Source organism: Myotis myotis, unplaced genomic scaffold, assembly GCF_014108235.1.
Source record: "Myotis myotis isolate mMyoMyo1 unplaced genomic scaffold, mMyoMyo1.p scaffold_m19_p_1, whole genome shotgun sequence".
In the NCBI taxonomy this organism is placed as follows: Eukaryota; Metazoa; Chordata; class Mammalia; order Chiroptera; family Vespertilionidae; genus Myotis; species Myotis myotis.
The window spans coordinates 159275086-159295620 of record NW_023416313.1 but is presented as its reverse complement, the minus strand read 5'-3'; the positions used below and the strand labels follow the sequence as shown (position 1 = coordinate 159295620).

At 49.2% G+C, this 20535-nt stretch overlaps 2 protein-coding genes across 3 annotated transcripts; one reads left to right on the top strand and one right to left on the bottom strand.

The window, feature by feature from the left end:
* Nucleotides 1-1505: 1505 nt before the first annotated feature.
* On the top strand, nt 1506-13253 carry PPP1R14D (protein phosphatase 1 regulatory inhibitor subunit 14D). 2 transcript variants are annotated; one of them, XM_036297610.1, is made up of 5 exons: nt 1506-2440; nt 7349-7488; nt 12112-12195; nt 12395-12427; nt 12933-13253. In XM_036297610.1, exons 1-5 carry the CDS (start codon nt 2186-2188, stop codon nt 13054-13056), a joined length of 636 nt encoding a protein of 211 aa, XP_036153503.1. In that variant the 5' UTR covers nt 1506-2185; the 3' UTR covers nt 13057-13253. The 2 variants fall into 2 exon arrangements, with proteins under 2 accessions (XP_036153503.1, XP_036153511.1); XM_036297618.1 differs by lacking the exon at nt 7349-7488 and having other exon boundaries at nt 1514-2440.
* A 124-nt stretch (nt 13254-13377) lies between these two features.
* ZFYVE19 (zinc finger FYVE-type containing 19) lies at nt 13378-20485 on the bottom strand. Its single transcript, XM_036297577.1, has 11 exons — nt 20239-20485; nt 18867-18988; nt 18648-18701; nt 18143-18261; nt 17821-17966; nt 17387-17495; nt 15734-15943; nt 15268-15347; nt 14861-14959; nt 14600-14727; nt 13378-14515 (listed from the first exon to the last, which is right to left on the bottom strand). Exons 1-11 carry the CDS (start codon nt 20290-20292, stop codon nt 14437-14439), a joined length of 1200 nt encoding a protein of 399 aa, XP_036153470.1. The 5' UTR covers nt 20293-20485; the 3' UTR covers nt 13378-14436.
* Between the last annotated feature and the right edge of the window lie 50 nt (nt 20486-20535).

Genomic DNA, 20535 nt, shown 5'->3' with positions numbered 1-20535 from the left:
AACTCATCCTTCAGCATTCAGTTCAAATGTTATTACTCACTACATGACACCTTATGGCACTTTTTTCTTTAGATCACTAAATACAGTTGCCATTTTATATTTATTAGCTGATTAATGTTTGCTTATTTTTATATTAGATGGAGAGTTCTATAAAGGCAGGAACTGTGTCTCTTTTGGATCACCCATCCTGGTGCTGAGCCTAATACTGGCCTGCTAGCGGAGCTCATAAAGTCTTTGTTAAGTGAATGAGGCGATGAATGAACAAAACCCACTGACTCCTCTGATCTGCTTCCTTTTCCTGAAAGGGCCCTCAGATCCTTCAGAAGACAGGAAGCAGCAGAGAGAGGGGACTATCACAATAATGACTGCCCATCACAGAGTGTCAAAGTAACAGGAGAGTCTACAGGATGCATTTTAGAGGCCTCCCTATCCTTGCTAATTTCCACCCTCTTCCAAAGAGGCCCCGGAGGGAAGTCACTGAGAAGTCCCAGGGCCAGCCTTTCTGATACAGAGCCTCACCAGGAAGGCAGGGAGAATGGGAAGGGGGAGAAAGGAAGGGAATGGATGTTTATTAAGAAGGGACTCTTTTGGACACCATGCTAAATGTTTATATCTATCATCTCATGTAATCCTCCCCTGAACCCCATTTTGCAGATGAGTGAACAGACTTAACAAGCTTGTGAGGCAAAGTTGAGTTGGAACTGAGATCTGTCAGTCTTCCTTCAACGCCTGGCTTTTCCAGGGCCTAAAGTTGGACCTAGACTCATCGGTTGGCCTCTGTCTACAGCTGTCTTTTAGGAGTCCGTCTACAGTATAATGGTTGAAGTCCATACATGGGAAACAGAAAGGCAACTGCTACCAGACCTCAAAAGTGATATATAAATAAAAATTGGAATGTGGAAAGTAAAGGAGATGGAGTTAGTGTGAGGGAGTTAATTTCTCATCCTTCAGATTAAGGAGATAAGAGATACTGTCTAAAACGGACACATTTATGGTGTTGCATAAAAGGATAATGGTGATCACAGGAGAACTAAAGACAAGCTGTTGATGGCAGTTGCCTCTGGGGAGAGGAGTTGGAGAAAGAAGAGAAAGTTTCACTTTCATTTGTTTGTCCTTCTGAGCTTTTCATTAAAAAAAAAAAAAAAAAGAACTTAACTCTGGCTGTGTAGCTCAGCTGGTTGGAGCATCGTCCTGATACCCCAAGGTTGTGGGTGTGATCCCTGGTCAGGGCACGTACAAGAATCAACCAATAAATTCGTAAGTGGAACAACAAATCAATGTTTTTCTCTCTCTCCCTTCCTTTCTCTCTAAAAACCAATTTTAAAAAATTAGTGTTCTGTAACTTGTCTAAAAAGTTTAGGTGTTTTTGTTACAAGGGACTAAACAAACGAGAATACCATTCCTTTTGAATGCAAGCATGTGTAGAAGCTGGGTAAAAGTTAGCCTGCAGGTTTCCTCTGTCGGGAAGGACATGAGTCGGCGGGGGGGGGCATGTGATGGTAAACATGGCTTCCTAAGCAGTTGCCTCTGGAAAAAGGGAATTGGAGACAAGCTTGATCAATTTGCCTTTGCGAGCACACAGGGCCCGCCGGCTCACACAGGAGCGCCCCTTCCCTCACATATTCCTAAAGGCAGCTAGCTCCCAGGCAGACACACCCACACACAAGAGGGCACTGGCTCCATGAGGGCCACAGATAACCACCCCCTGACTATCCCTGCAGCGCCATCCTCTGAGCAGGAGCTCCTGCAGGCTCCCTCCGGCGGCAGGTAGATCTAGTCCCAGGCGGCGGAGTGCAGCAGGTTCTCAGATGAGTGTGACTCTGGTCCCGTTCCAGAGCTGGCCACAGAGCACAGATCACAGCCCACCCCCTCAGGACCCAAGCAAGGGCCCTTCCTCCTCCCGGGGCATGGCGCCCTCTTGACCTTTGCTCATTTGCAGTTTATGTCACACTGAGCCTCTGCACCTGCTAAAAAGGAAAGCTAGGGCACAGCTCAGCTCAGGAGTGCCATTCACTGGCAGCCAGGAGCCAGGAGTCTGGCATTTCCAGTACCTGTTGTTGATCTTTGACCCCTGCCCCTCCCACCTTTCTTCCCTGCTGGTCTCTCCTGTTTTCGGTTTTCTCACTTCCCTGGCAACCTAGCTCTGACTGGTTTATCCCAGCTCCTTGCCCAGGCCATTCCTTCCATGCTGTCTTCAAACCCTGATTCCTGCACCTCTCCCAACCCTGACAGGGAGAACTCAAGTAAGAAGGTCCAGTGGGCTTCTGGGAAGAGGAGGACGTCATCCACAGACTCAGAGTCAAAGTCCCACCCCGACCCGTCCAAGGCGCCCAGGTCCCGGAGACCGAGCCGGCTGACGGTGAAGTATGACCGGGGGCACCTCCAGCGCTGGCTGGACATGGAGCAGTGGGTGGATGCGAAGGTTCAGGAGCTCTTCCAGGTGGGTAGCGTGGGGGAGGGTGGGGAAGGTGGGGAGCTTGCAGCCTGGCCAGGGAGCTGAGAAAAGGTCTGCTCTGAAACCTCAGGAGGAGCTGGAGGGTGGATGTGAGATGCTCCCATGGAGAGAACGCTTTTCCCAACAGGCGAAGCGTGAGTTTGCAGCCCAGAAATCTGGCCCCTCTGGTCTGGGCTCTGCCTCTAACTCTCTTCATAGTCCAGGGCATGTCTTTTACCATCTCTGGGACTTGGTTTCCTCATCTATAAAACAGGACTGTAAATGCCTGTCAATATCTCCTTTTAGGACGTTTTGGTGCTCAAGCGAGATAATAGAAGGGCTATTTTTTTCTTTTATGTCTTTTTTTTATTCTTATCCTCAACATACATACACGTCTAGAGCTACATTGTCCAGTACTGTAGATATCAGCCATGTGTCGCTACTTAACTTCAAATTAATGAAAATTAAATAATATTAAAAGTTCAGTTTCTCGGTCTCACTACCCATTAGCCCCATGTGGCTAGTGGCTTCATACTGTCAGCACAGATATAGAACATTTTCATCATTTCAGCATGAATAGAACGGGACCAGAACATCCGAGCAGCCAGCACGAACGCCAGCAGCTGGTCACTGACTACCCTCAGTCCCCCCCGGGCCAAAGGATGGGTCTTGGCCCCTTGTTGTGGGAAGCACTTAGCTATCTCCACGTTGGGATCCTAATGAGTAGCGACTGCTGCTTTAACAAGAAAACATTTTGAGCACTTAAGCACCTGCTGGGCACAGGGCCAGCATTTGATGTGCGTTATTTCATTCGGCACCTGCCCGACTCCATTAGGTAGCTACTGTTTCCCCCTGGAGGACATGGAAGCTTAGCGATGTTGAGTAGCTAGGAAGCTACGGTACTCAGGGCTGCAGAGCCTGAGCACTTACTTGCGCATCTAGTGGTTCTCCATACACCTGAAGTACTTCAGGAAAAAAACCAGTGCCCTGGCTGCACCTCAACTGAATTTAATTAGAATCTACTAGGGTGAGGCCCGGGCACTGGTCTTTTTTATAAGCTCCACAGTTGACTCTAGCATGTAGCTGGCGGAGAGCCACTGCACCAAGCCAGAAACTAGAAGTCTCACTTGTCCTCATACCATGGTCCTTATTTCTCCTCTTTCTTGACTCAGGTCCTTTCTCTCTCTCTCTCTCTCTCTTTCTCTCTGTCTCTTGTGGGAAACAAGGGCCTGTGATTCTTCCAGGAAAGGGCTGTGCCAGCAGCTCCGTGGTTGGGTGGGGAGGAGTCGTCCATCTGGCCCAAGCTGCCTTGTGAGGCTCCCTGGGTCCTGTGTCTGCTTGGTCCAGGTGTTGACCTTGTTCCCTGCTGCATCCTGGGGTAGGTGGCAGATGTCCTGACGCCGGGAGCGGGAGAGGCAAACTTTCTTGGCCTGAGTCTGCTCTGACCTTGCAGAACACCTCCCCTGCCCGTCACTACTGCCAGCACCCTCTCTCTCTGGATCAGTTTCAATTTCAGATTGTTGTGAACTTGCATGAAAAGTCTCATATTTCAGACACCGCAGGGCAAGTCCTTCGGGGCATCAAAGAGAGACACTAGACAAAACTTGTTTTGCAAGATTAAGGGGACGGGCGGGGGGGGGGGGGGGGGAGGGAGCTGTACAATAACGAGCTTATAACATTTCCAATAGGACATGTAGGAGGACCGCTCCCAGGCAATGACTGAAATAAAATACCTGGCCTGCAGTTGCCATGGTTATTGTCCAAAGGTGCAGGTGGCAGTTCCTCTCCTAATCCCTGCTCTTTTCATCCGGAAGCAGCCAGGTGACTGGGGAAGCCCCAAGTGGCTGATCACCTTGGGCAGAGATGGAAGCAATAGAGCCTCCAGACTTACCCGACCCCAGTTCTAACTTCACAGGGCCCCTCGCCACCCACCAGGGCTCTCCCTTACATGTCCCCCTTAAATGGCACAACTGGAAATGCTTCCAGGGATGCATCACTACTTGTTTAGTTTTTTTAATGGGACCCAACCTTCCTTTGATGAAGGGCCCCACCTCTTCTCACGGGGTGTACAGCCTGCTTTGGGGTCTTCAGAGGAAGCAAGTCTGGATTCAACCCAGACAGATTTGGGGTGCTAGCACTCCTGTGGTCCCGAGGGAGAGTGTGGATTTGGCCACTAAGCAGGGGCTTAAACACCCATAAGTTTCTCCTGTTTTAAAAACACTCTCGTTCATCAACGGGCCCCACTCTAATTACCATCCCATAGTTCATGTCTCCTTTACAATAAGATTACTTAAAGGATTTGTCCATACTCACATCCTTTACTTACCTTTCCCCTTCCTATCACCATTCAAACCATCAAAATCTGGCTTCTGTTCCCCCAATTCTATGGAGAGCTCTTGGCAAGGTCACCAATCATTGCCTTGAGCTAAATCCAATGCACACAGCAGCAGGGGAGACACTGTTGATCACTCCAGATTTTGAAACATTCCTTTCCTATGGATTTCATGACACGATCTTTTCCTGCTGGCAGCTAGCATTTTGATGCAGCTCTTTTAGTGTGGTGAGATTTTAAGAAACAGTCTGTTAACCTTCCAAATTTAAAAAAGTATTGCCAATGAATTTGTGAAAACAGACATTGTTAGTTCATCTCTGAACCTTACTCCGTGGCTGGTCCCAGGGCAGAGGGATCAGGAGTAAGGGGCCTGAGTAGGGAGTGGAGCTGAGAAAGGGGCCGTGTCTGGCAGCATCTGGCAGGACACTGCCACATGTAATAAAGAGTCACAAGCTTACCGCACTTGTTCATCTCAGCAGGAGTTGTTTGATATATCTGCTCATTTTCTGAGAATTAAAAAAAAACTGGAGGGAAAAAATATGGATTATGATAGGAGCCCATTTCTCAACTCCAGACGGCAGGAGCAATCTGACTCTGGGTAATATATGTTCCTTATATTTAATATAACATCATAAGTCATACAACATTTTTTGGTGGCTCAGTTGGTTGAATACACAAGAAGTTGTGTATTCCATTCCTGGTCCAGGTGTATAAAGGAGGCAATCAATCTCTTTCTCTCTCTCTCTCTCTTTCTGTCTCTATCTCTCTTCCTTTCTCAAATCAATAAACATATCCTCAGGAGAGAATAAAAATATGTGTTTGTTTGGTTTTTTTTGCTGCACTAATACTTTTTTAGAGGCAGAATTCTAATCACTAGAATATATCTTTATTATATTCTATATAACTAGAGGCCCGGTGCATGAAATTCGTGCATGGGAGGGTGTGCCCTCAGCCCAGCCTGCAACCTCTCCAATCTGGGACCCCTTGGGGGACATCCCTCTCATAATCCTGGACCGCTATCTCCTAATCACCCACCTGCCTGCCTGCCTGGTCATCCCTATCTGCGCCCCCCTGCTGGCCTGATCGCCCCTCACTGCCTCTGCATGCCAGCCTGATCGCCCCTAACTGCCCCCTGCTACTGGCCAGGTTGCCCCCAACTGCCCCCTCCCTACTGACCTGGTCACTCCTTACTTCCCCCCCATTGGCCTGGTCACCCCTTACTGCCCCCCCTGCTGGCCTGGTTGCCCCCAACTGCCCCCCTCTGCTGGCCTGGTCACCCCCAACTGCACCCCCCTGCTGGTCTGGTTGCCCCTAACTGTCCCCCCACCCCCCTGCCGGTCTGGTCGCTTCTTACTGCCCCCTCTGCCAGTCTGGTCACCCCCAACTGCCCCCTCTGCCAGCCTGGTCGCCCCCAACTGCACCCCTCTGCTGGTCTGGTTGCCCCTAACTGTCCCCCCACCCCCCTGCCGGCCTGGTCGCCTCTTACTGCCCCCTCTGCCAGTCTGGTCACCCCAAACTGCCCCCCCTGCTGGCCTGGTTGCCCTCAACTGCCCCCCTGGCCAGCCTGGTCACCCCTCACAGCCCTCCCGCCAGCCTAGTCGCCCCACGCAGCCTGCTTGTTCAGTCGTTTGGTCGTCCCTCACTAACCCCCTGCAGCTTGGTCATAGGCAGCCATCTTGTGAGTGTGTGAGGGTTAATTTGCTTATTATCTCTTTATTAGATAGGATAATCTCACCCCCCCCAACTTCTGGGATTTCAAATTACATGTATGCTAGACCACTTGATATTATCCCACAGGTCACCAAAGCTGTTCTGTTTCTTTTCTCCCACTGCCCAGGTTTTTTTCTTTCTGTACTTCATTTTGACCAGTTTCTTTTGCTATATCTTCCAGTTCATCTGATCCTTTTTTCTGCAAGTATGCTGTTATTTCCATCCAGTAAATTTTTCATTTAAAATATTGTATTTTTCATCTCTAGATGTTTGGTTCTTTCTCATATCTTTTATTTTCATCATTACTGTGTTCATGTTTTCCTTGTCTAATTCCATCATCTCTGTCATTTGTGGGTCTGATTCTATTAATTGATCTTCCTTCTAGTTTATAGGGAACATTTTCTGCTTCTTGGCATGACTATCTATCTGGATACTGAATTGTATTGTAAATTTTATGTTGTTGAGTAACTGGATTTTTTTTTTCTTCCTTTAAGAATGTTGGGCTTTATCTTAGTAGGTAGTTTGGTTACTTGAGGTTCTGCCGAGGCTTGTTTTTAAGCTCTGTTAGCATTAGTCTAGAGTCGCCTTTAATCTAGAGAATAATTTACCCCCGTAGTGAAGCATGGCCCCTCAGAGGTCTCTGCTGAATCCCTGCATGATCAGTGCTGACTGTCGCTCTGGCTGGGTGGACTTTGACTTGTCTCCACACCTCTGTGAGGTCTGGGAACTGTTCACTCTGTGCTTTCGGAATCTCATGGTGCCTGGCTTCATGAAGTTTTACCCTAGGCATGTGCACTTGTGTTCAGCAGACTTAAGAGACCCCTTATGCAGATTTCTGAAGGTTATTTTCTTTCTAACTCCCTCCTCTTCAGAACTTTGTCCAGCAGATTCCAGTCACCTCAACCCTGAATTCTGATCTCTGTCATGTCAACGTAGCAAGACCACTGTGCTCTGCTTGGATTCTCTCTCTCTGCTCTCTTGTCTGGAAATGGCCTCTAGAAAGCAATTCAGGGCAAGTATGGAGTTTACCTTTTTCATTTCCCTTCTCTCGCAGGCATTCTTGTCTAATATCTGAAAACACTGTTCATATATTTTTGTCTAGTGTTCTAGCACTTATGTTGGGAGAATAAATCTGGTCCCTGCTACTCCATCATGACCAGAAGTTAAATATCTGGCTAACTCCTACCAGCCTTCTGGTCTCGGATTAGAGGTCACTTCCTTCCAGAAAGCCTTCCTAAACCCCAGGCTTGGTTCGGTTCCCCTTCCATATTCTCCCCAAGTATCTCATCAGCGTGCTTACCACCCTAGTGCAACTGCTTTTTCATATGTCTGTATCCCTCAGGAGACTATAAGCTTTTCAAGGGCAGGATCATCATGTCTGTCTGTCTTGCTATTATAACCCCAATATTCATCACAATGCTTGGTGTACAGCATTCTCTCAATAAATATGCATTAAATGAGTGAATGCTGAATCAGATGAGCTAGAAACCAAGGAAGCAAAGGGGAAGTCTGGAGCTTAGGATGAAAGAGCTATCTTAGATGCCTAGCACTGTTTGTTTTGAAAAAGGAATGGAAGGACCAAAACTGTTAATTTGTCTCTGAAATCAATAAAAGGTATTTTTTTAAAATCAATTATAGAATAAAATTGGCCCGTTTGAAGTCTCCATGTGAATGTACTTTGCTATAAGGTATCCAGTACCCCAGTCAAGATATGGGACATTTCCATAGTCCAAAAAGTTGCTCCAATGTCCTCTACCTTTAGTTAAATTACACAACTTGATTACTTAGTACATCTGTTCCTATCATGTCTATGAAAACAATGCCAGATTCTAAGATAGCCCTTTCACCCTACTTGTAAGCTCTTTGCGGGCAGGTTCTTTGTTTTGTTCACTGAGTTTCCCAAGTTCACAGCGCCAGGTTAATAGTAGCCAATTGACACATATTTATTATTATCCCAAAGGATTAATAACCAAATGAAAAAGGTGAGGTTTGGAAAGGCGAATATAAACTATCCAAATCAGTATGGAAAGAACTTGTTAAGCATAACATAAAAAGGAAGCAAAACCTAAACTGGAAAAGATCATTAGATTTAACTATTTAAACACATACACCTATTTCCCCAAACCCTTCTGGACAAATGGTATTTCTATCATATGTGGAATGCTAGGGCTAATCTTGTTTTTTTTTTTTTAATCAGTAAGAAAAAACTGAACAAGCTAATAGAAAAATGGGTAAGGCAGCAGTTCTTGAAATGTGTTCTGGTGACTCCAGGGGTTCCCAAGACCATTTCAGGGGGCCTGTGATTATTTTCACAATAATACTAAGATGTTGTTTGCCTTTTTCACTATGTGGACACTTGTACTGATGGTGCAAAAGCAATGATGACTCTTAGAATGAATCAATTAAGTGACACCACGCACCCCTATGCTCGTTGCAGTGTTATTTACAATAGCCAAGATCTGGAAGCAGCCCAAGTGTCCATTAGTAGATGAGTGGATAAGGAAGCTGTGGTGTATTTACACAATGGAATACTACTCGGCCATAAAAAGAAGGAAATCTTACCTTTTGCAATAGCATGGATAGCTCTGGAGAGTATTATGCTAAGTGAAATGAGCCTGTCAGAGAAAGTCAAGTACCATATGAGTTCACTTATATGTGGAGTCTAATGAACAAAATTAAAAAACAAAATAGAAATAGACTCATAGATATAGAGAACAGACTGACAGATGTCAGAGGGGAGGGGGGCTGGCAGGCTGGGTGAAAAAGGTGAAGAGATTAAGAAAAAAAGAAAAGAAGCCTCATAGACACAGACAACAGTATGGAGATTACCAGAGGGAAAAGGGATGGGAGGGTGTAGAAGAGGGTGACGGGGGGATAAATGGTGATGGAAGGAGACCTGACTTGGGGTGGTGAACACACAATACAATATACAGATTGTAGAATTGTACACCTGAAATCTATTTAACTTTATTAACCCGCGTCACCTCAATCCATTAAAAAGAAAAGTGACACCAGCCTGTACCAGTAATCATGTTCTTCACCACCACACCACTGCCACTTACGGAAGTCCTTGGTGATGCAGCAAAAATTACTAAGTTTATTAAATCTTGGCCCTTGAGCTCACATCTTTTTTAAAAATAGACTTTGGTTTTTAGAGCAGTTTTAGGTTCACAGCAGAAGTGAGCAGAATGTACAGAGTTCCATTATTCCCGTTCCCACACATAGTACACAGTCTCCCTTACTATCAAGGTCTCCCACCAGAGCAGTGCACTTGTTATAGCTGATGAATTTATACCAGCACATCGTAATCACCCAAAGTCCATATTTTATATTAGGATTCACGCTTGGTGTTATACATTCTATGGTTTTGACACATGTATATTGACATGTATCCACTATTATAATATCATACAGAATAGTTTCACTGCCCTGAACACTCTCTGTGTATCACCTATTCATCCCAGCCTCCCCGCAACTCCTGGCAACCATTGATCTTTTCACTGTTTCTATAGTTCTGCCTTTTCTAAAATATCATATAGTTAGAATTATACAATATGTAGACTTTTTAGATTGGCTTCGTTCACTTAGTTATATGCACTTAAGGTTCCTCCGTGTCTTTTCATGGCTTGACAGCTCCTTTTGTTTTAATGCTGAGAAATATTCCATTGGCTGGATGTACCACGGTTTATTATCCTTTTACCTAAGGAAGGACATCTTTGTCACATCCAAGTTTTGGCAATTCTGAATGAAGTTCCTATAAATATTTGTGTGCAGGTTTTTGTGTGGAAATGTTTTCAAGTCATTTGGGTAAATACCAAGGATCACAATTGCTGGATTGTATGGTAAGACTGTGTTCAGTTCTGTAAGAAACAGGCTGTCTTCCAAAGTGACTGTACCCCTTTGTATTCCCACCAGCAATGAGTGAGAGTTCCCATTGCTCTGCATCCTCACCAGCATTTGGTGTTGTCAGTGTTTCAGATTTCTTGCCATTTTAATGGGTGCCCAGTGGTATCTAATTGTCAGTTTAATTTGCAATTCCCTAATGACATGTGTTACTGAGTATCTTCTCAGCTGTTATTTGCGTATCTTCTTTGGTGGGGCATCTGGTCAGATCTTTTGCCCATTTTAAATTGTCCTTTTCTTATTTATGAGTTTCAAGAGTTCTTTGTATATTTTGGGTAACAGTTTTTTATCAGATATATCTCTTGCAAATATTTTCTCCCAATCTGTGGCTTGTCTTCTTATTCTCTTGAGCTTCTTTCATCTTTAATTTTATAACTTCTGTAGTTAAATTTTTTTCAATGACCATAACTTAAAAAATATCTTTATTGATTTTAGAGAGGAAGGGAGAGGGAGAGAGAGAGATAGAAGCATGATGAGAGAGAGAATTATTGATTGCACGCCCCCTACTGGAAATCAAGCCTGCAACCCTGGCATGTGCCCTTGGCCAGAATCGAATCTAGGACCTTTCAGTCTGCAGGCTGACTCTCTATCCATTGAGCCAAACCGGCTAGGGCGACTGTAATAACTTTTAAAGATAGCTTTATTTCACATACCATATAATTCACCACTCAAAATGGGAAATTTCATATTTTAAATATCTTCAAATGGTTGTGCAACCACCACAATCTAATTTTAGGCCATTTCATCACCCCCCAAAGAAACCCTGAACCCATTAGCAATCATACCTCATTCCCTACCGCCACCATTCCCACCCCTAAGAAACCACTAATCTACTTTATGTCTCCATAGATTTATCTATTCTGGACATTTCATACAAATTGAATCATATAATATGTAGCCCTTTATAACTGGTTTCTTTCACTAACAATGTTTTCAAGGTTCATCCATGTTGTAGCATGAATCAGTGCTTTGTTCCTTTTATTGATGAGTAACATTGCAGGGCTACATCATATTTCATTTATCCATTCATCAGTTGATGGGCATTTGGGTTGTTTTAGACTTTTTGGCTAGTATAAATGGTGCTGCTATGAACGTTCATGTGCAAAGTTTTTGTGTGGACATATGTTTTCCTTTCTTTTGGGAATAGACCTAGGAGTGGAATTACTGGGCCAGATGATAAATATATATTTAACATTTTAAGGAACGACCAAACTTCTCCAAAGCAGCTGTACCATTTACATCTCTACCAACAATATATGTAAAACTTTTGAAATTAAAACAGACACTCTTTTTAAAGACTTTTAGGGCTGTTCCGATAGATCACAGTAGGTGCCCAGTAACTGTTATGGAAGGATGAATGCATGGTTTGAATAAGACGAGAGGAACTGAACATGGAAAATAGAGTGGGGGGCCGAAACCGGTTTGGCTTAGTGGATAGAGCGTCGGCCTGCGGACTGAAGGGTCCCGGGTTCGATTCCGGTCAAGGGCATGTATCTGGGTTGCGGGCACTTCTCCAGTGGGGGATGTGCAGGAGGCAGCTGATCGATGTTTCTCTCTCATCGATGTTTCTGACTCTCTATCTCTCTCCCTTCCTCTCTGTAAAAAATCAATAAAATATATTTAAAAAAAAAAAAAAGAAAATAGAGTGGGGGATGGGTGAGCCCCTGACAGTAACTTTCACTCCAGCACTAGCTGGCCAGGCCTCTCTGAGCCCCATGTGATTCCCAAACAGGATCAACCAACCCCTTCTGAGCTGGAGATTGACCTGGAAGCCCTCATGGAACTATCCACAGAGGAGCAGAAAACTCATTTGGAGGTAGAATGGGGGCTGGGCCCTGGGGCCAGGGGTTGGGGTTGGAAGCTGGGCTTGGACTAAGGGGAAGCTAGGAACCCAGGCTCTGCCTCCTTGGGTGGCCTGGGAGAACCACATCAGAGGGAATTCCTGGAAGACTGAGTGGGGGCTTGTGGGAAAGTGCGGTGGCTCAGGGACCCACTGTCTGCTCTCTTCTACCCAGGCTCTTCTCCGAGACTGTCCCAGCCCCACAGAGGTAAGGACGCTTTGCTGTTGTGGGGGTAAGAGGAGGCCCAGTGGGGAGGAAACTAACGAAAGGAAAGCTTGGGCCTGCGTCGTTCCCCCCTTCCCTGGCTCTAGGACAGCGGTTCTCAACCTGTGGGTCGCGACCCCTTTGGGGGTCGAATGACCCTTTCACAGGGGTCGCCCAAGACCATCAGAAAACACATATATAATTACATATTGTTTTTGTGACTAATCACTATGCTTTAATTATGTTCAATTTGTAACAATGAAAATACATCCTGAATATCAGATATTTACATTATGATTCGTAACAGTAGCAAAATTATAGTTATGAAGTAGCAACGAAAATAATGTTATGGTTGGGGGTCACCACAACATGAGGAACTGTATTAAAGGGTCGCGGCATTAGGAAGGTTGAGAACCACTGCTCTAGGAGCTGGGGTAAGGGAGATACTAGGGAGGACATATGGTGGTGGGTGTGACTCCATGCCTTAATCTCACCCATTTCTCCTCAGCCTTTTATCTCCGAACTGCTCAGTCAACTCAAGAAACTCCGGAGACTCAGTCGGCCTCAGAAATAAGACTTGTGACACTACATTTAGCAGCCTCAGCACCGTCAGGCCTGCCCCGAGCCTCTGATTCCGGGCTGAGAGGGAAGTGGCTCCTTGGAACATGGACAAGGAACATTGGAAGATGAGGTCACACGTGCCACCCCTGTTGTATGTACAGTCGCAGCTAGTTCTTGTCAGTTGGGCTTTCTGGGAGCCAGTCATGGCTGCTGCCCAGTGTTTTCCTTGACAGCCAAGTGGATAAAACCTTTCGGAGTCCCAGCTGAATGGAGTGTGGAGCATGTCTGTGCTGAGGGGTGGGAGAGGGAGAGGGTGAAGTGATATACCAGGAGGCGAGCATCCTGGCACACTCTATCCTCTCACCTCACCATCCAACCATCCATCCACCCATCCATCCAATCTTTGAGAATTTAAAAATGAAGGTCACAGTTCTGCTTCAGAGATCATAATCTAGCAAGGCCCTGAGGCTAAGACACAAAGCATCCTGTCATCATCAACAGGGGCCCAAGTGGCAAAGACCAGTTTTGAATCCCCGAGGAGGCAACAGGAAAAAGCTGCCTGGGTCTGGGACATCAGGGAAGGCTGAAACCTCCTCCCCCGCTAAGAGATGCCGGAGGCCTCAGACTGAGGACTCTTTCTAGAGCTGGCTGCAGCCGGGGGAAGAGAAAAAGCAGGGGCTAAGCAGAGGGGGATAGGGTTCAGGCTAAGAGGCCAGGAGGGAGTTGCTAGCAACAGACACGAGTCAGAACAGCAGGCAGGTTGGCACAGGAGCCCTGGAAGTTGGTGCCCGTTGGGAATAAGGCAGGAAGCAGGGCGTGCATCCATTGTTTGTGCACGCAGCGTCTGAGTCCTAGAGAGGCCGAGAATCACGATAGTGGGGGCTGGGGCTAAGGTGGGCTGCCCAGAGCAGGACCCACACTTCCGTTCAGTTTTACAAATTCATGCCTCTGGTCTCCGAGGCCTCCGAGATGGGTGGTACTGTTCCTGACGGGAGAATCTTACCTGAGGGCTCAACCCTCTCCCTCACCCTAGGACTGGATTTACAGCCTACTTTGCTTTTGCCGCCTCTCCAAGGACCCAGGCTCAGGGCCACAGGTTCTAGAGATCAACGACGCTGGGCCCAAGGACTCAGCATACTTTATTTGATACATTCAGTGCTGGGGCGCTTGAGCAGGTTTCAAGGCTCAATCTTAGATTCAGTCTGGTCTTTCCAGTCCAGGCTTTGCTGGTGGAGGCTCCTGACTTCTGCCTTCCCTCGGCTCCTCCAGTCGCCATTCCCGATGCAGAATCCTTCCCCCTTCATGGGCATCGAGGCTCAGGAAAGGGGGCACCCATGAGCAATCTAGCTTGAAATGCTCTCCCATCAGATGCCCCGAGTCTGGGCCTAGAGCGGGTGCCCCGGCCTGTGTGACTGCCTGTAGGACGACCTTCCTGCGAGGCCAGGGTGTGCTCAGTGTCCTTGGCCTGCATGTGGGGGGTGGTAAGCAGATGTCTGGTGCTCTTTAAGTTCAAAGGCATCATGGCCTTCCCTGTGGAAAAGAGAAACAGGTCAGGGATCACAGGCAGCCCTTGGGCATCCCAGTCCCACAGAACATTCTAGCAGCTGCACCCACCGGAAGCAGCGGACACAGTAGAGGTCTCCGTCGCAGCCAGCACAGCGCAAGGTGGCATCCTCATTGCAGATGCAGCACCAGGGGAGCTGCTCTTCCTCAGCTTCAGGCCTGGGGGCCAGAGCCTGGGCCTTCGGGGAGCAGAGAGGAATGGGGGAAGTGAGGTCCCTGAGGGAGTGTGGGGGGGCTGCTGCTGCCAGAGTAGTCAGCCGGTCAGCAGGGAGGCTGCGGAGGCCCCTCATATGTGTCTGGGGCTTTTCTCACCTGAGGCTCTGCCCTGCAGGATGTGGCCGGGGGTTGCAGTGCTGGTTCTGCCGGGATGTTAAAGCCACTTGCCTCATCCAGGGCGGCTTCTTCAGTGAGCTGTGGACAGGGCAGAGGGTACAGCTCCCTGCTCGTGGCCCAGGTCCTCCCCCACACCCCGAAGGTGCTGTGGCCTTAGCTTCTCAACCCATCTTCCTTTATCTGTTGCCTATGGCTGCTGACACCCCATCTCAAAGGGCCAGGGGGCAGGTCTGGGTCAGGGACAGAGGGACCCCAGCTGGAACAGCAGCAGCAGAGCGACTGGCTACTGAGTCCCAGATGGAGGCAGGACAAATGGGGCCAGGTGGGCGGTGGGACAGTGAGGTAGGGGCTGGACAAAGGGTGGCCAGTGGGTAAGGCAGGCCCACCTGCTGCAGGACTCTCTGGATGGCCGTCTCCTCATCCTCATCATCATCACTGTCTGGGAGGCGATAGTCTTGGAGGGTCACTTGAAGAGGGAGAGAGGTAGGAGAGGGGAGGAGTGAGGCTGAGAGAGTTCGCCGGAGCGGCTATACTCTTGCTCCCAGGAGCTGGTTTGGTTTCCAGCGGCAGTTGGTCCAGAGCTGAGCAGTCTCTGTAGCCATTCTGATCGGACCTCCCCGTCCCTGCTCCACCCGGCAGGGCTCGGGGTCAGGAACAGAAGGCTCTGCACCTGAAGGGACTGGGGGTCCCCTGCCCCTGATGGCTGCCACTTTTTTCTCAGCCACTGCTTTGCTCCAGTACTTTCCTTGTGGCTCTGGGCAGAGCTCGATAGACCCCCGGACACAGAGACCTCCCCTGGCAGCCCTTTCACAGAACTTGGCCTGGGTGTGGGGGCTGCTCCCCAGATTCTACCTCTGTCAGGGTCCCGTCCCTGAAGCACAGCCAGGCGCTTGGCAAGGTCCAGGATCCGCTCTTGCCTCGTGTTCTCCTCCCGCAGCTCGACTGCCGCTTCAGCCAGCAGCCTGCTCTTCTCCCCATCCAGGGACCGGGTGGCCTGCCCCTTGGAATTAGCACTCAGGCCTCCTGGCCAACCCTGGTTGAGGTCATTCTGAATAGCGGCAGCTGGAAGGAGCAATGCAGTCAGGGAGGCAGAGATATTCCAAGACCTCTCATCAGAAGCCACTGAGCCCATTTCTCAACCTTTTATAAAAACCTGCAGAGCATCAGCTTTTTGTTCAGCACTAGCTCCCATGGTTTATATTACAGACGAAATATCAGGTGGGCTGGGATGGATGTAGTTGGAAAAAACCGCTACGATTACCAGTGTTTTATATTGGGGGGAAAATGGTCTGAGAATCAGTGCCCCAAATAATCAGGTTATGGGGAGGCCGAAGTCCAGCCAGTGTCTCTGCCTTACAGGCTGAATCAGCATTTCCAGGGAGCAGCACAGAGAGGACATGGCAGAACCTGAGGTCTTATGTATAAGTGACGAGGCTGGAAGAATTTTGACAGAGTGGGTGTGGCTTTGACATGTTCCCTTTAGCTCACTATCAGACCAAAAGGTTTGAAAGCAGACAGCTTTGGGTTCAAGTCCTAGCTTTGTTATTTAATGGCTGTGTGATCTTGATCAAGTTCCCTAAGCTCACCAGGCCTCAGCTGCCTCATTTATAGAACACGGATAATGAGAGTATGTACCTCACAGGATTACTGAGGATGTTCGATGTGATTGTGTCTCTAAAGCAGGGCTTCTCGATGGTGGTTCTACTGACATTTGGGGCAGGAAAATCCTTTGCTGTGGGGCTGTCCTGTGCATTACATGATGTTTTAGCGGCATCCTTAGCTTCTGCTCACTACATGCCTGTGGTACATTCCGAGTTGTGACAACTAAAAAGTCTCCAGACACTGTCAAATGGGCCACGGAGGGGAAATCATCCTTAGTTGAGAACCGCTGCTTGGAAGCCTTTGAATAGCACAGTCCAATATGAGTTTTATAATGATGGAGACATTCCACATCATGGTTTATATTTGTGCAGTCCAAGATGGTAGCCATGAGCCACATGTGGAATCGAGCACTTGAAATGTGGCTAGTACCACTGAGGGGACAGAATGTTACATTTTATTTAATTTTAATTAAATTTAAGGAGCTTCTTCCTCCTCCTTATCATCATCATTGCAAAGAACACTCACTGAGCACTTACTACAGCCAGGCAGGGTCCTAAGAACTTATTGGACAATCGCATTTATTCCTTGAAACTTCCCCACAGGGTAGGTTTTAACACACACACGCACACACCCCTCCATTTTACAGATGAGGAACGTGAGACTTTCCCAGGATCACACAGCTGGTAAGTGGGAGGAGAGAGAATCACTGACTGATTCTAAAGTCCACACACTATCCACTAGGCTTACACTGGCTCCCATAGAAGTAAACACTCAATAAATGGTAGCTCTTACAATGTTGATTGTTCTCTGATTTACATGTATTCACCTCCCAGTGGGCAGCAGAGCCTCTCCCACCTGGGGAGAAAGGAGGGCAGGTCCCTGGGGCCCAAGGGGAGAAGTTACCTGGGCTTCCTCCTTCCCAGCTCTCATCAATAGCCACTTCTGCCGTGAGCTGTGTCAGCAGATCCTGCGCCTGCTGGGCCTGGGTCCTGGTGTCTGGGGGCTGATGCGCCTGCTCAGAGGAGGGAACTCAGTGGGGATCAGGACGGGGAAGCCACACCATAAGGTCCAGAGCAGTCTGTCAGTGAATGCTGAGGAGTCCCCAAAGCTCAGCGAAAGGGGCTAATCCAGGGCCCACATAATTGAGTAGGTCTGACCATCCCCAACCAGACGGGGCCACTCTTTCCTGCCCCATCCAATCCTGCTTGTCCCTGGTTCCCTGGCCTGGCGGCAGACCTGAGGATCCGGGGGTGGGAGTCAGAGGCTTGCCAGCTCCTATGGAGTACATAAGCACACATGTACTAGGACCCCCTTCCCTCTCAAGCCACAGCACTCACCGGCTGGGGGGTCCGAGAAGGTGGAACTCTGCCCTGCAGTGCGGCAAGCCGTGCCTCCATCTCCTGGGTGGAAGGGATGGAACTCTGGGTTTCGCCCCTCAGTGCGGCTAGCCTGGCTTCTATCTCTGCCTGTGAGGGCACTGACTCTGCAATTGGCATGGGGGAAACCTGTAAGGTCCAGAGGAATCCCAGTCCCAGGAGCCCCAGATAGTGTCCTTCAGGCCAGCGGTCGCCAACCTTTCGGACCTCATGGACCACCAGTGGTCCGCAGACCACCAGCTGGCGACCGCTGCTTTAGGCCGCCCCGCCTGCCCCTGCTCACTGGGCTTGTTCTCCTGGCGGAGCCGCGCTAGGCGCTCAGCGATGACTTGGTCTTGTGGGGTCAGTCCATGGCTCTGGGGAGTGCTGGACTTCTGCTTGGCTTCTAAGGCTGCCACACGCCTGGCAGGATATGAGATAAAGACTCTTGAAGAAGGCAAAAGGGAGGGGCGAAGGCACCCCCTCACTTTTCCCCATTCAAATCATTTCTAGGCATCTAGGAAGGCCTCCAATGGACAATCTTCTGTGGTCCTCATGCATGTTGGCCTGCAGCTCAACCCAGCTGCCCAGCCAGAGGGTCCAACAGAAAGGATGTGTATCAAGAACTGTTTCTGGGGAGAGGGCTCATGAGCTGCTGTCTGATCCCAAGAGGGCAGGTAGGAGCCTTCAAGATGGATAGTCTCCTGGCCCTGTGTTCATCTGATCGAGAGGCTGGGAAGAGAGTCCATCCCTGGGGCTTCCTTGCCCTTTCCCCCATCCACATTTGTCTCTGTCCCTTCAGCACTTACTTCTTATAGTTCTGAGGTGGTGACCACTTGGAGGCACTGGCAGGAGAAGATCCTCTATAGAGAAGAAATCGGGTTTCAGAAGCCCTGACATCTGCCAGTCAGTGCCCCCACCCCAAACACTTCCTGGGCGGACCTCGGGCCACAGGGCGCAGGCTACCAGGGTTGGCCAGCTGCCTGCTGCCGTGGCTGGCTGAATCCTCGCCCTTGTCAGCTTCTCACCTGGTCAGGGCCTCGTGGCACTGTTTGCAGACTTTCTGTTGGGTGTTTCCGGCCCGGGGCACTGCTGCACTGAAGCTAAGGCAGCTGGAACAGAAGGCCCGGCCACAGTTCTTACAGCCAATCTACAAGAAACACGAAGCAGGGTTATCCACGTCCCAACCACCCAGGCAGGCTCCTCCCTGGCACTCTCTGAGCACCTAGACGAGAGAAGACGACACTGGAGCTATGAACAGCTGCTGAGAAGAGGATGAGGGGCGGGGACCCTAAGGCCTGGGGAGACCCAAGGGTGGAGTAAAGTGATTCCTCCGTCTCCAGTCTTTTATTCAAATCAGGGAAAGCTTCATACAAAATTCCCATGCTTTCTGTAACCGGTCTTCAACTTCCTGACACCGGGGTATAGAAGACAAACAGGCAAAGCCCCTTGGTCACTGACTCCTCAACAAAGGAGAATCAGAGAAAGTGCAGAGCTCAGGCCTTCTCTGCTCCAGCAAGATGGAGGGAGGCGTGGCTCAGGATGGGACGATAACAATAGCCTCCATTTATTAAGCACTGACTGCGTGTCAGGCGCTAAGCTCAGTATTTAACATTCTTCAGCTGATTTAATCCTCAGAGTGCACACTATTTTACTTAATCCTGATGCCCAGCATTATTGTTCCTATTTTAGGTGGGGGTCAGAGAGGTTACATGACTTGCCCAAACAAAAGTCACCCTCTGAATAAGGCATCAGAGCTCAAATGTGAACGCTGACCACCCTGCCTCCCAAACCCAGGTTTCCAAGAACTGCGCGGACCTGCCTCCCTACGTGCTTCACTCACTCACCCTGTGTGGTTCCTATCTGCTAGTCACTGCTGGGGCACAGCCGGCCTGCAGTTACCAGGGGAGCTCGGGGGTCTGTGCTGGAGGGCGGAGAGGCTCTGCCACGGAGCCCTGCGGGCAGGGGAAAGGTCGGTAACCTAACGGAGGGAACCCGGGAGGGCAGGCCGCCAGACGGCGAGGGCTCCAGAGCAGAGGGAGTAACGGGACGAGGCGTGATGGAGAGTGGGCACAGGGCGGCGGAGAAGCAGCAGGACCGAGGGGAGGAAACAGCCGGACTCTACACTCGGCAGACAGAAAAGTCTAGCTTTCCAACGCCCACAGGAGCGCGCCTTACAGTTTACAGAGAGCTTTTCCCTCCAGCACCTCACTGGACCCACACAAACCGGCAAGCGAGGGAGTGCTAGCCCCATTTTACAGAAATGGGAACTAAGGAGCAATGGCTGAGAATCATACCTTGGAAAAGGCTGGAAGGCACTCTATGGGCTGCAAGTCCCGTGTATTTCCCTCCACTCCGCGTTCTCCCTGGCCCTCCAGCCCACGGGGAGAGAAGGCTCACCTCCTTCTTGAAGAGGGTGAACTTGACAGCGCAGCCGTAGCACCTGCTTTCCATCCTGGCTCCCGGCGTGGCGCGGCACGGCCGGCAGAGTTGCGATCACGCCCGCGAGGTAGGGGCCCGTGGACCTTCACCCAGGTCCGCCCCTGTCCCTCACACCCACTCGCGCGAGCTTGCCACGGCCTCCGGCAGGGAAAGCGCGACCGGCCATCCTGGTTGGAGAGCAACAGCGGCGGGCGCGAGGGCTGCTGGGAATTGTAGTTCATTTACGACAGCCCACTTCCTTCAGTGGCAATCAAG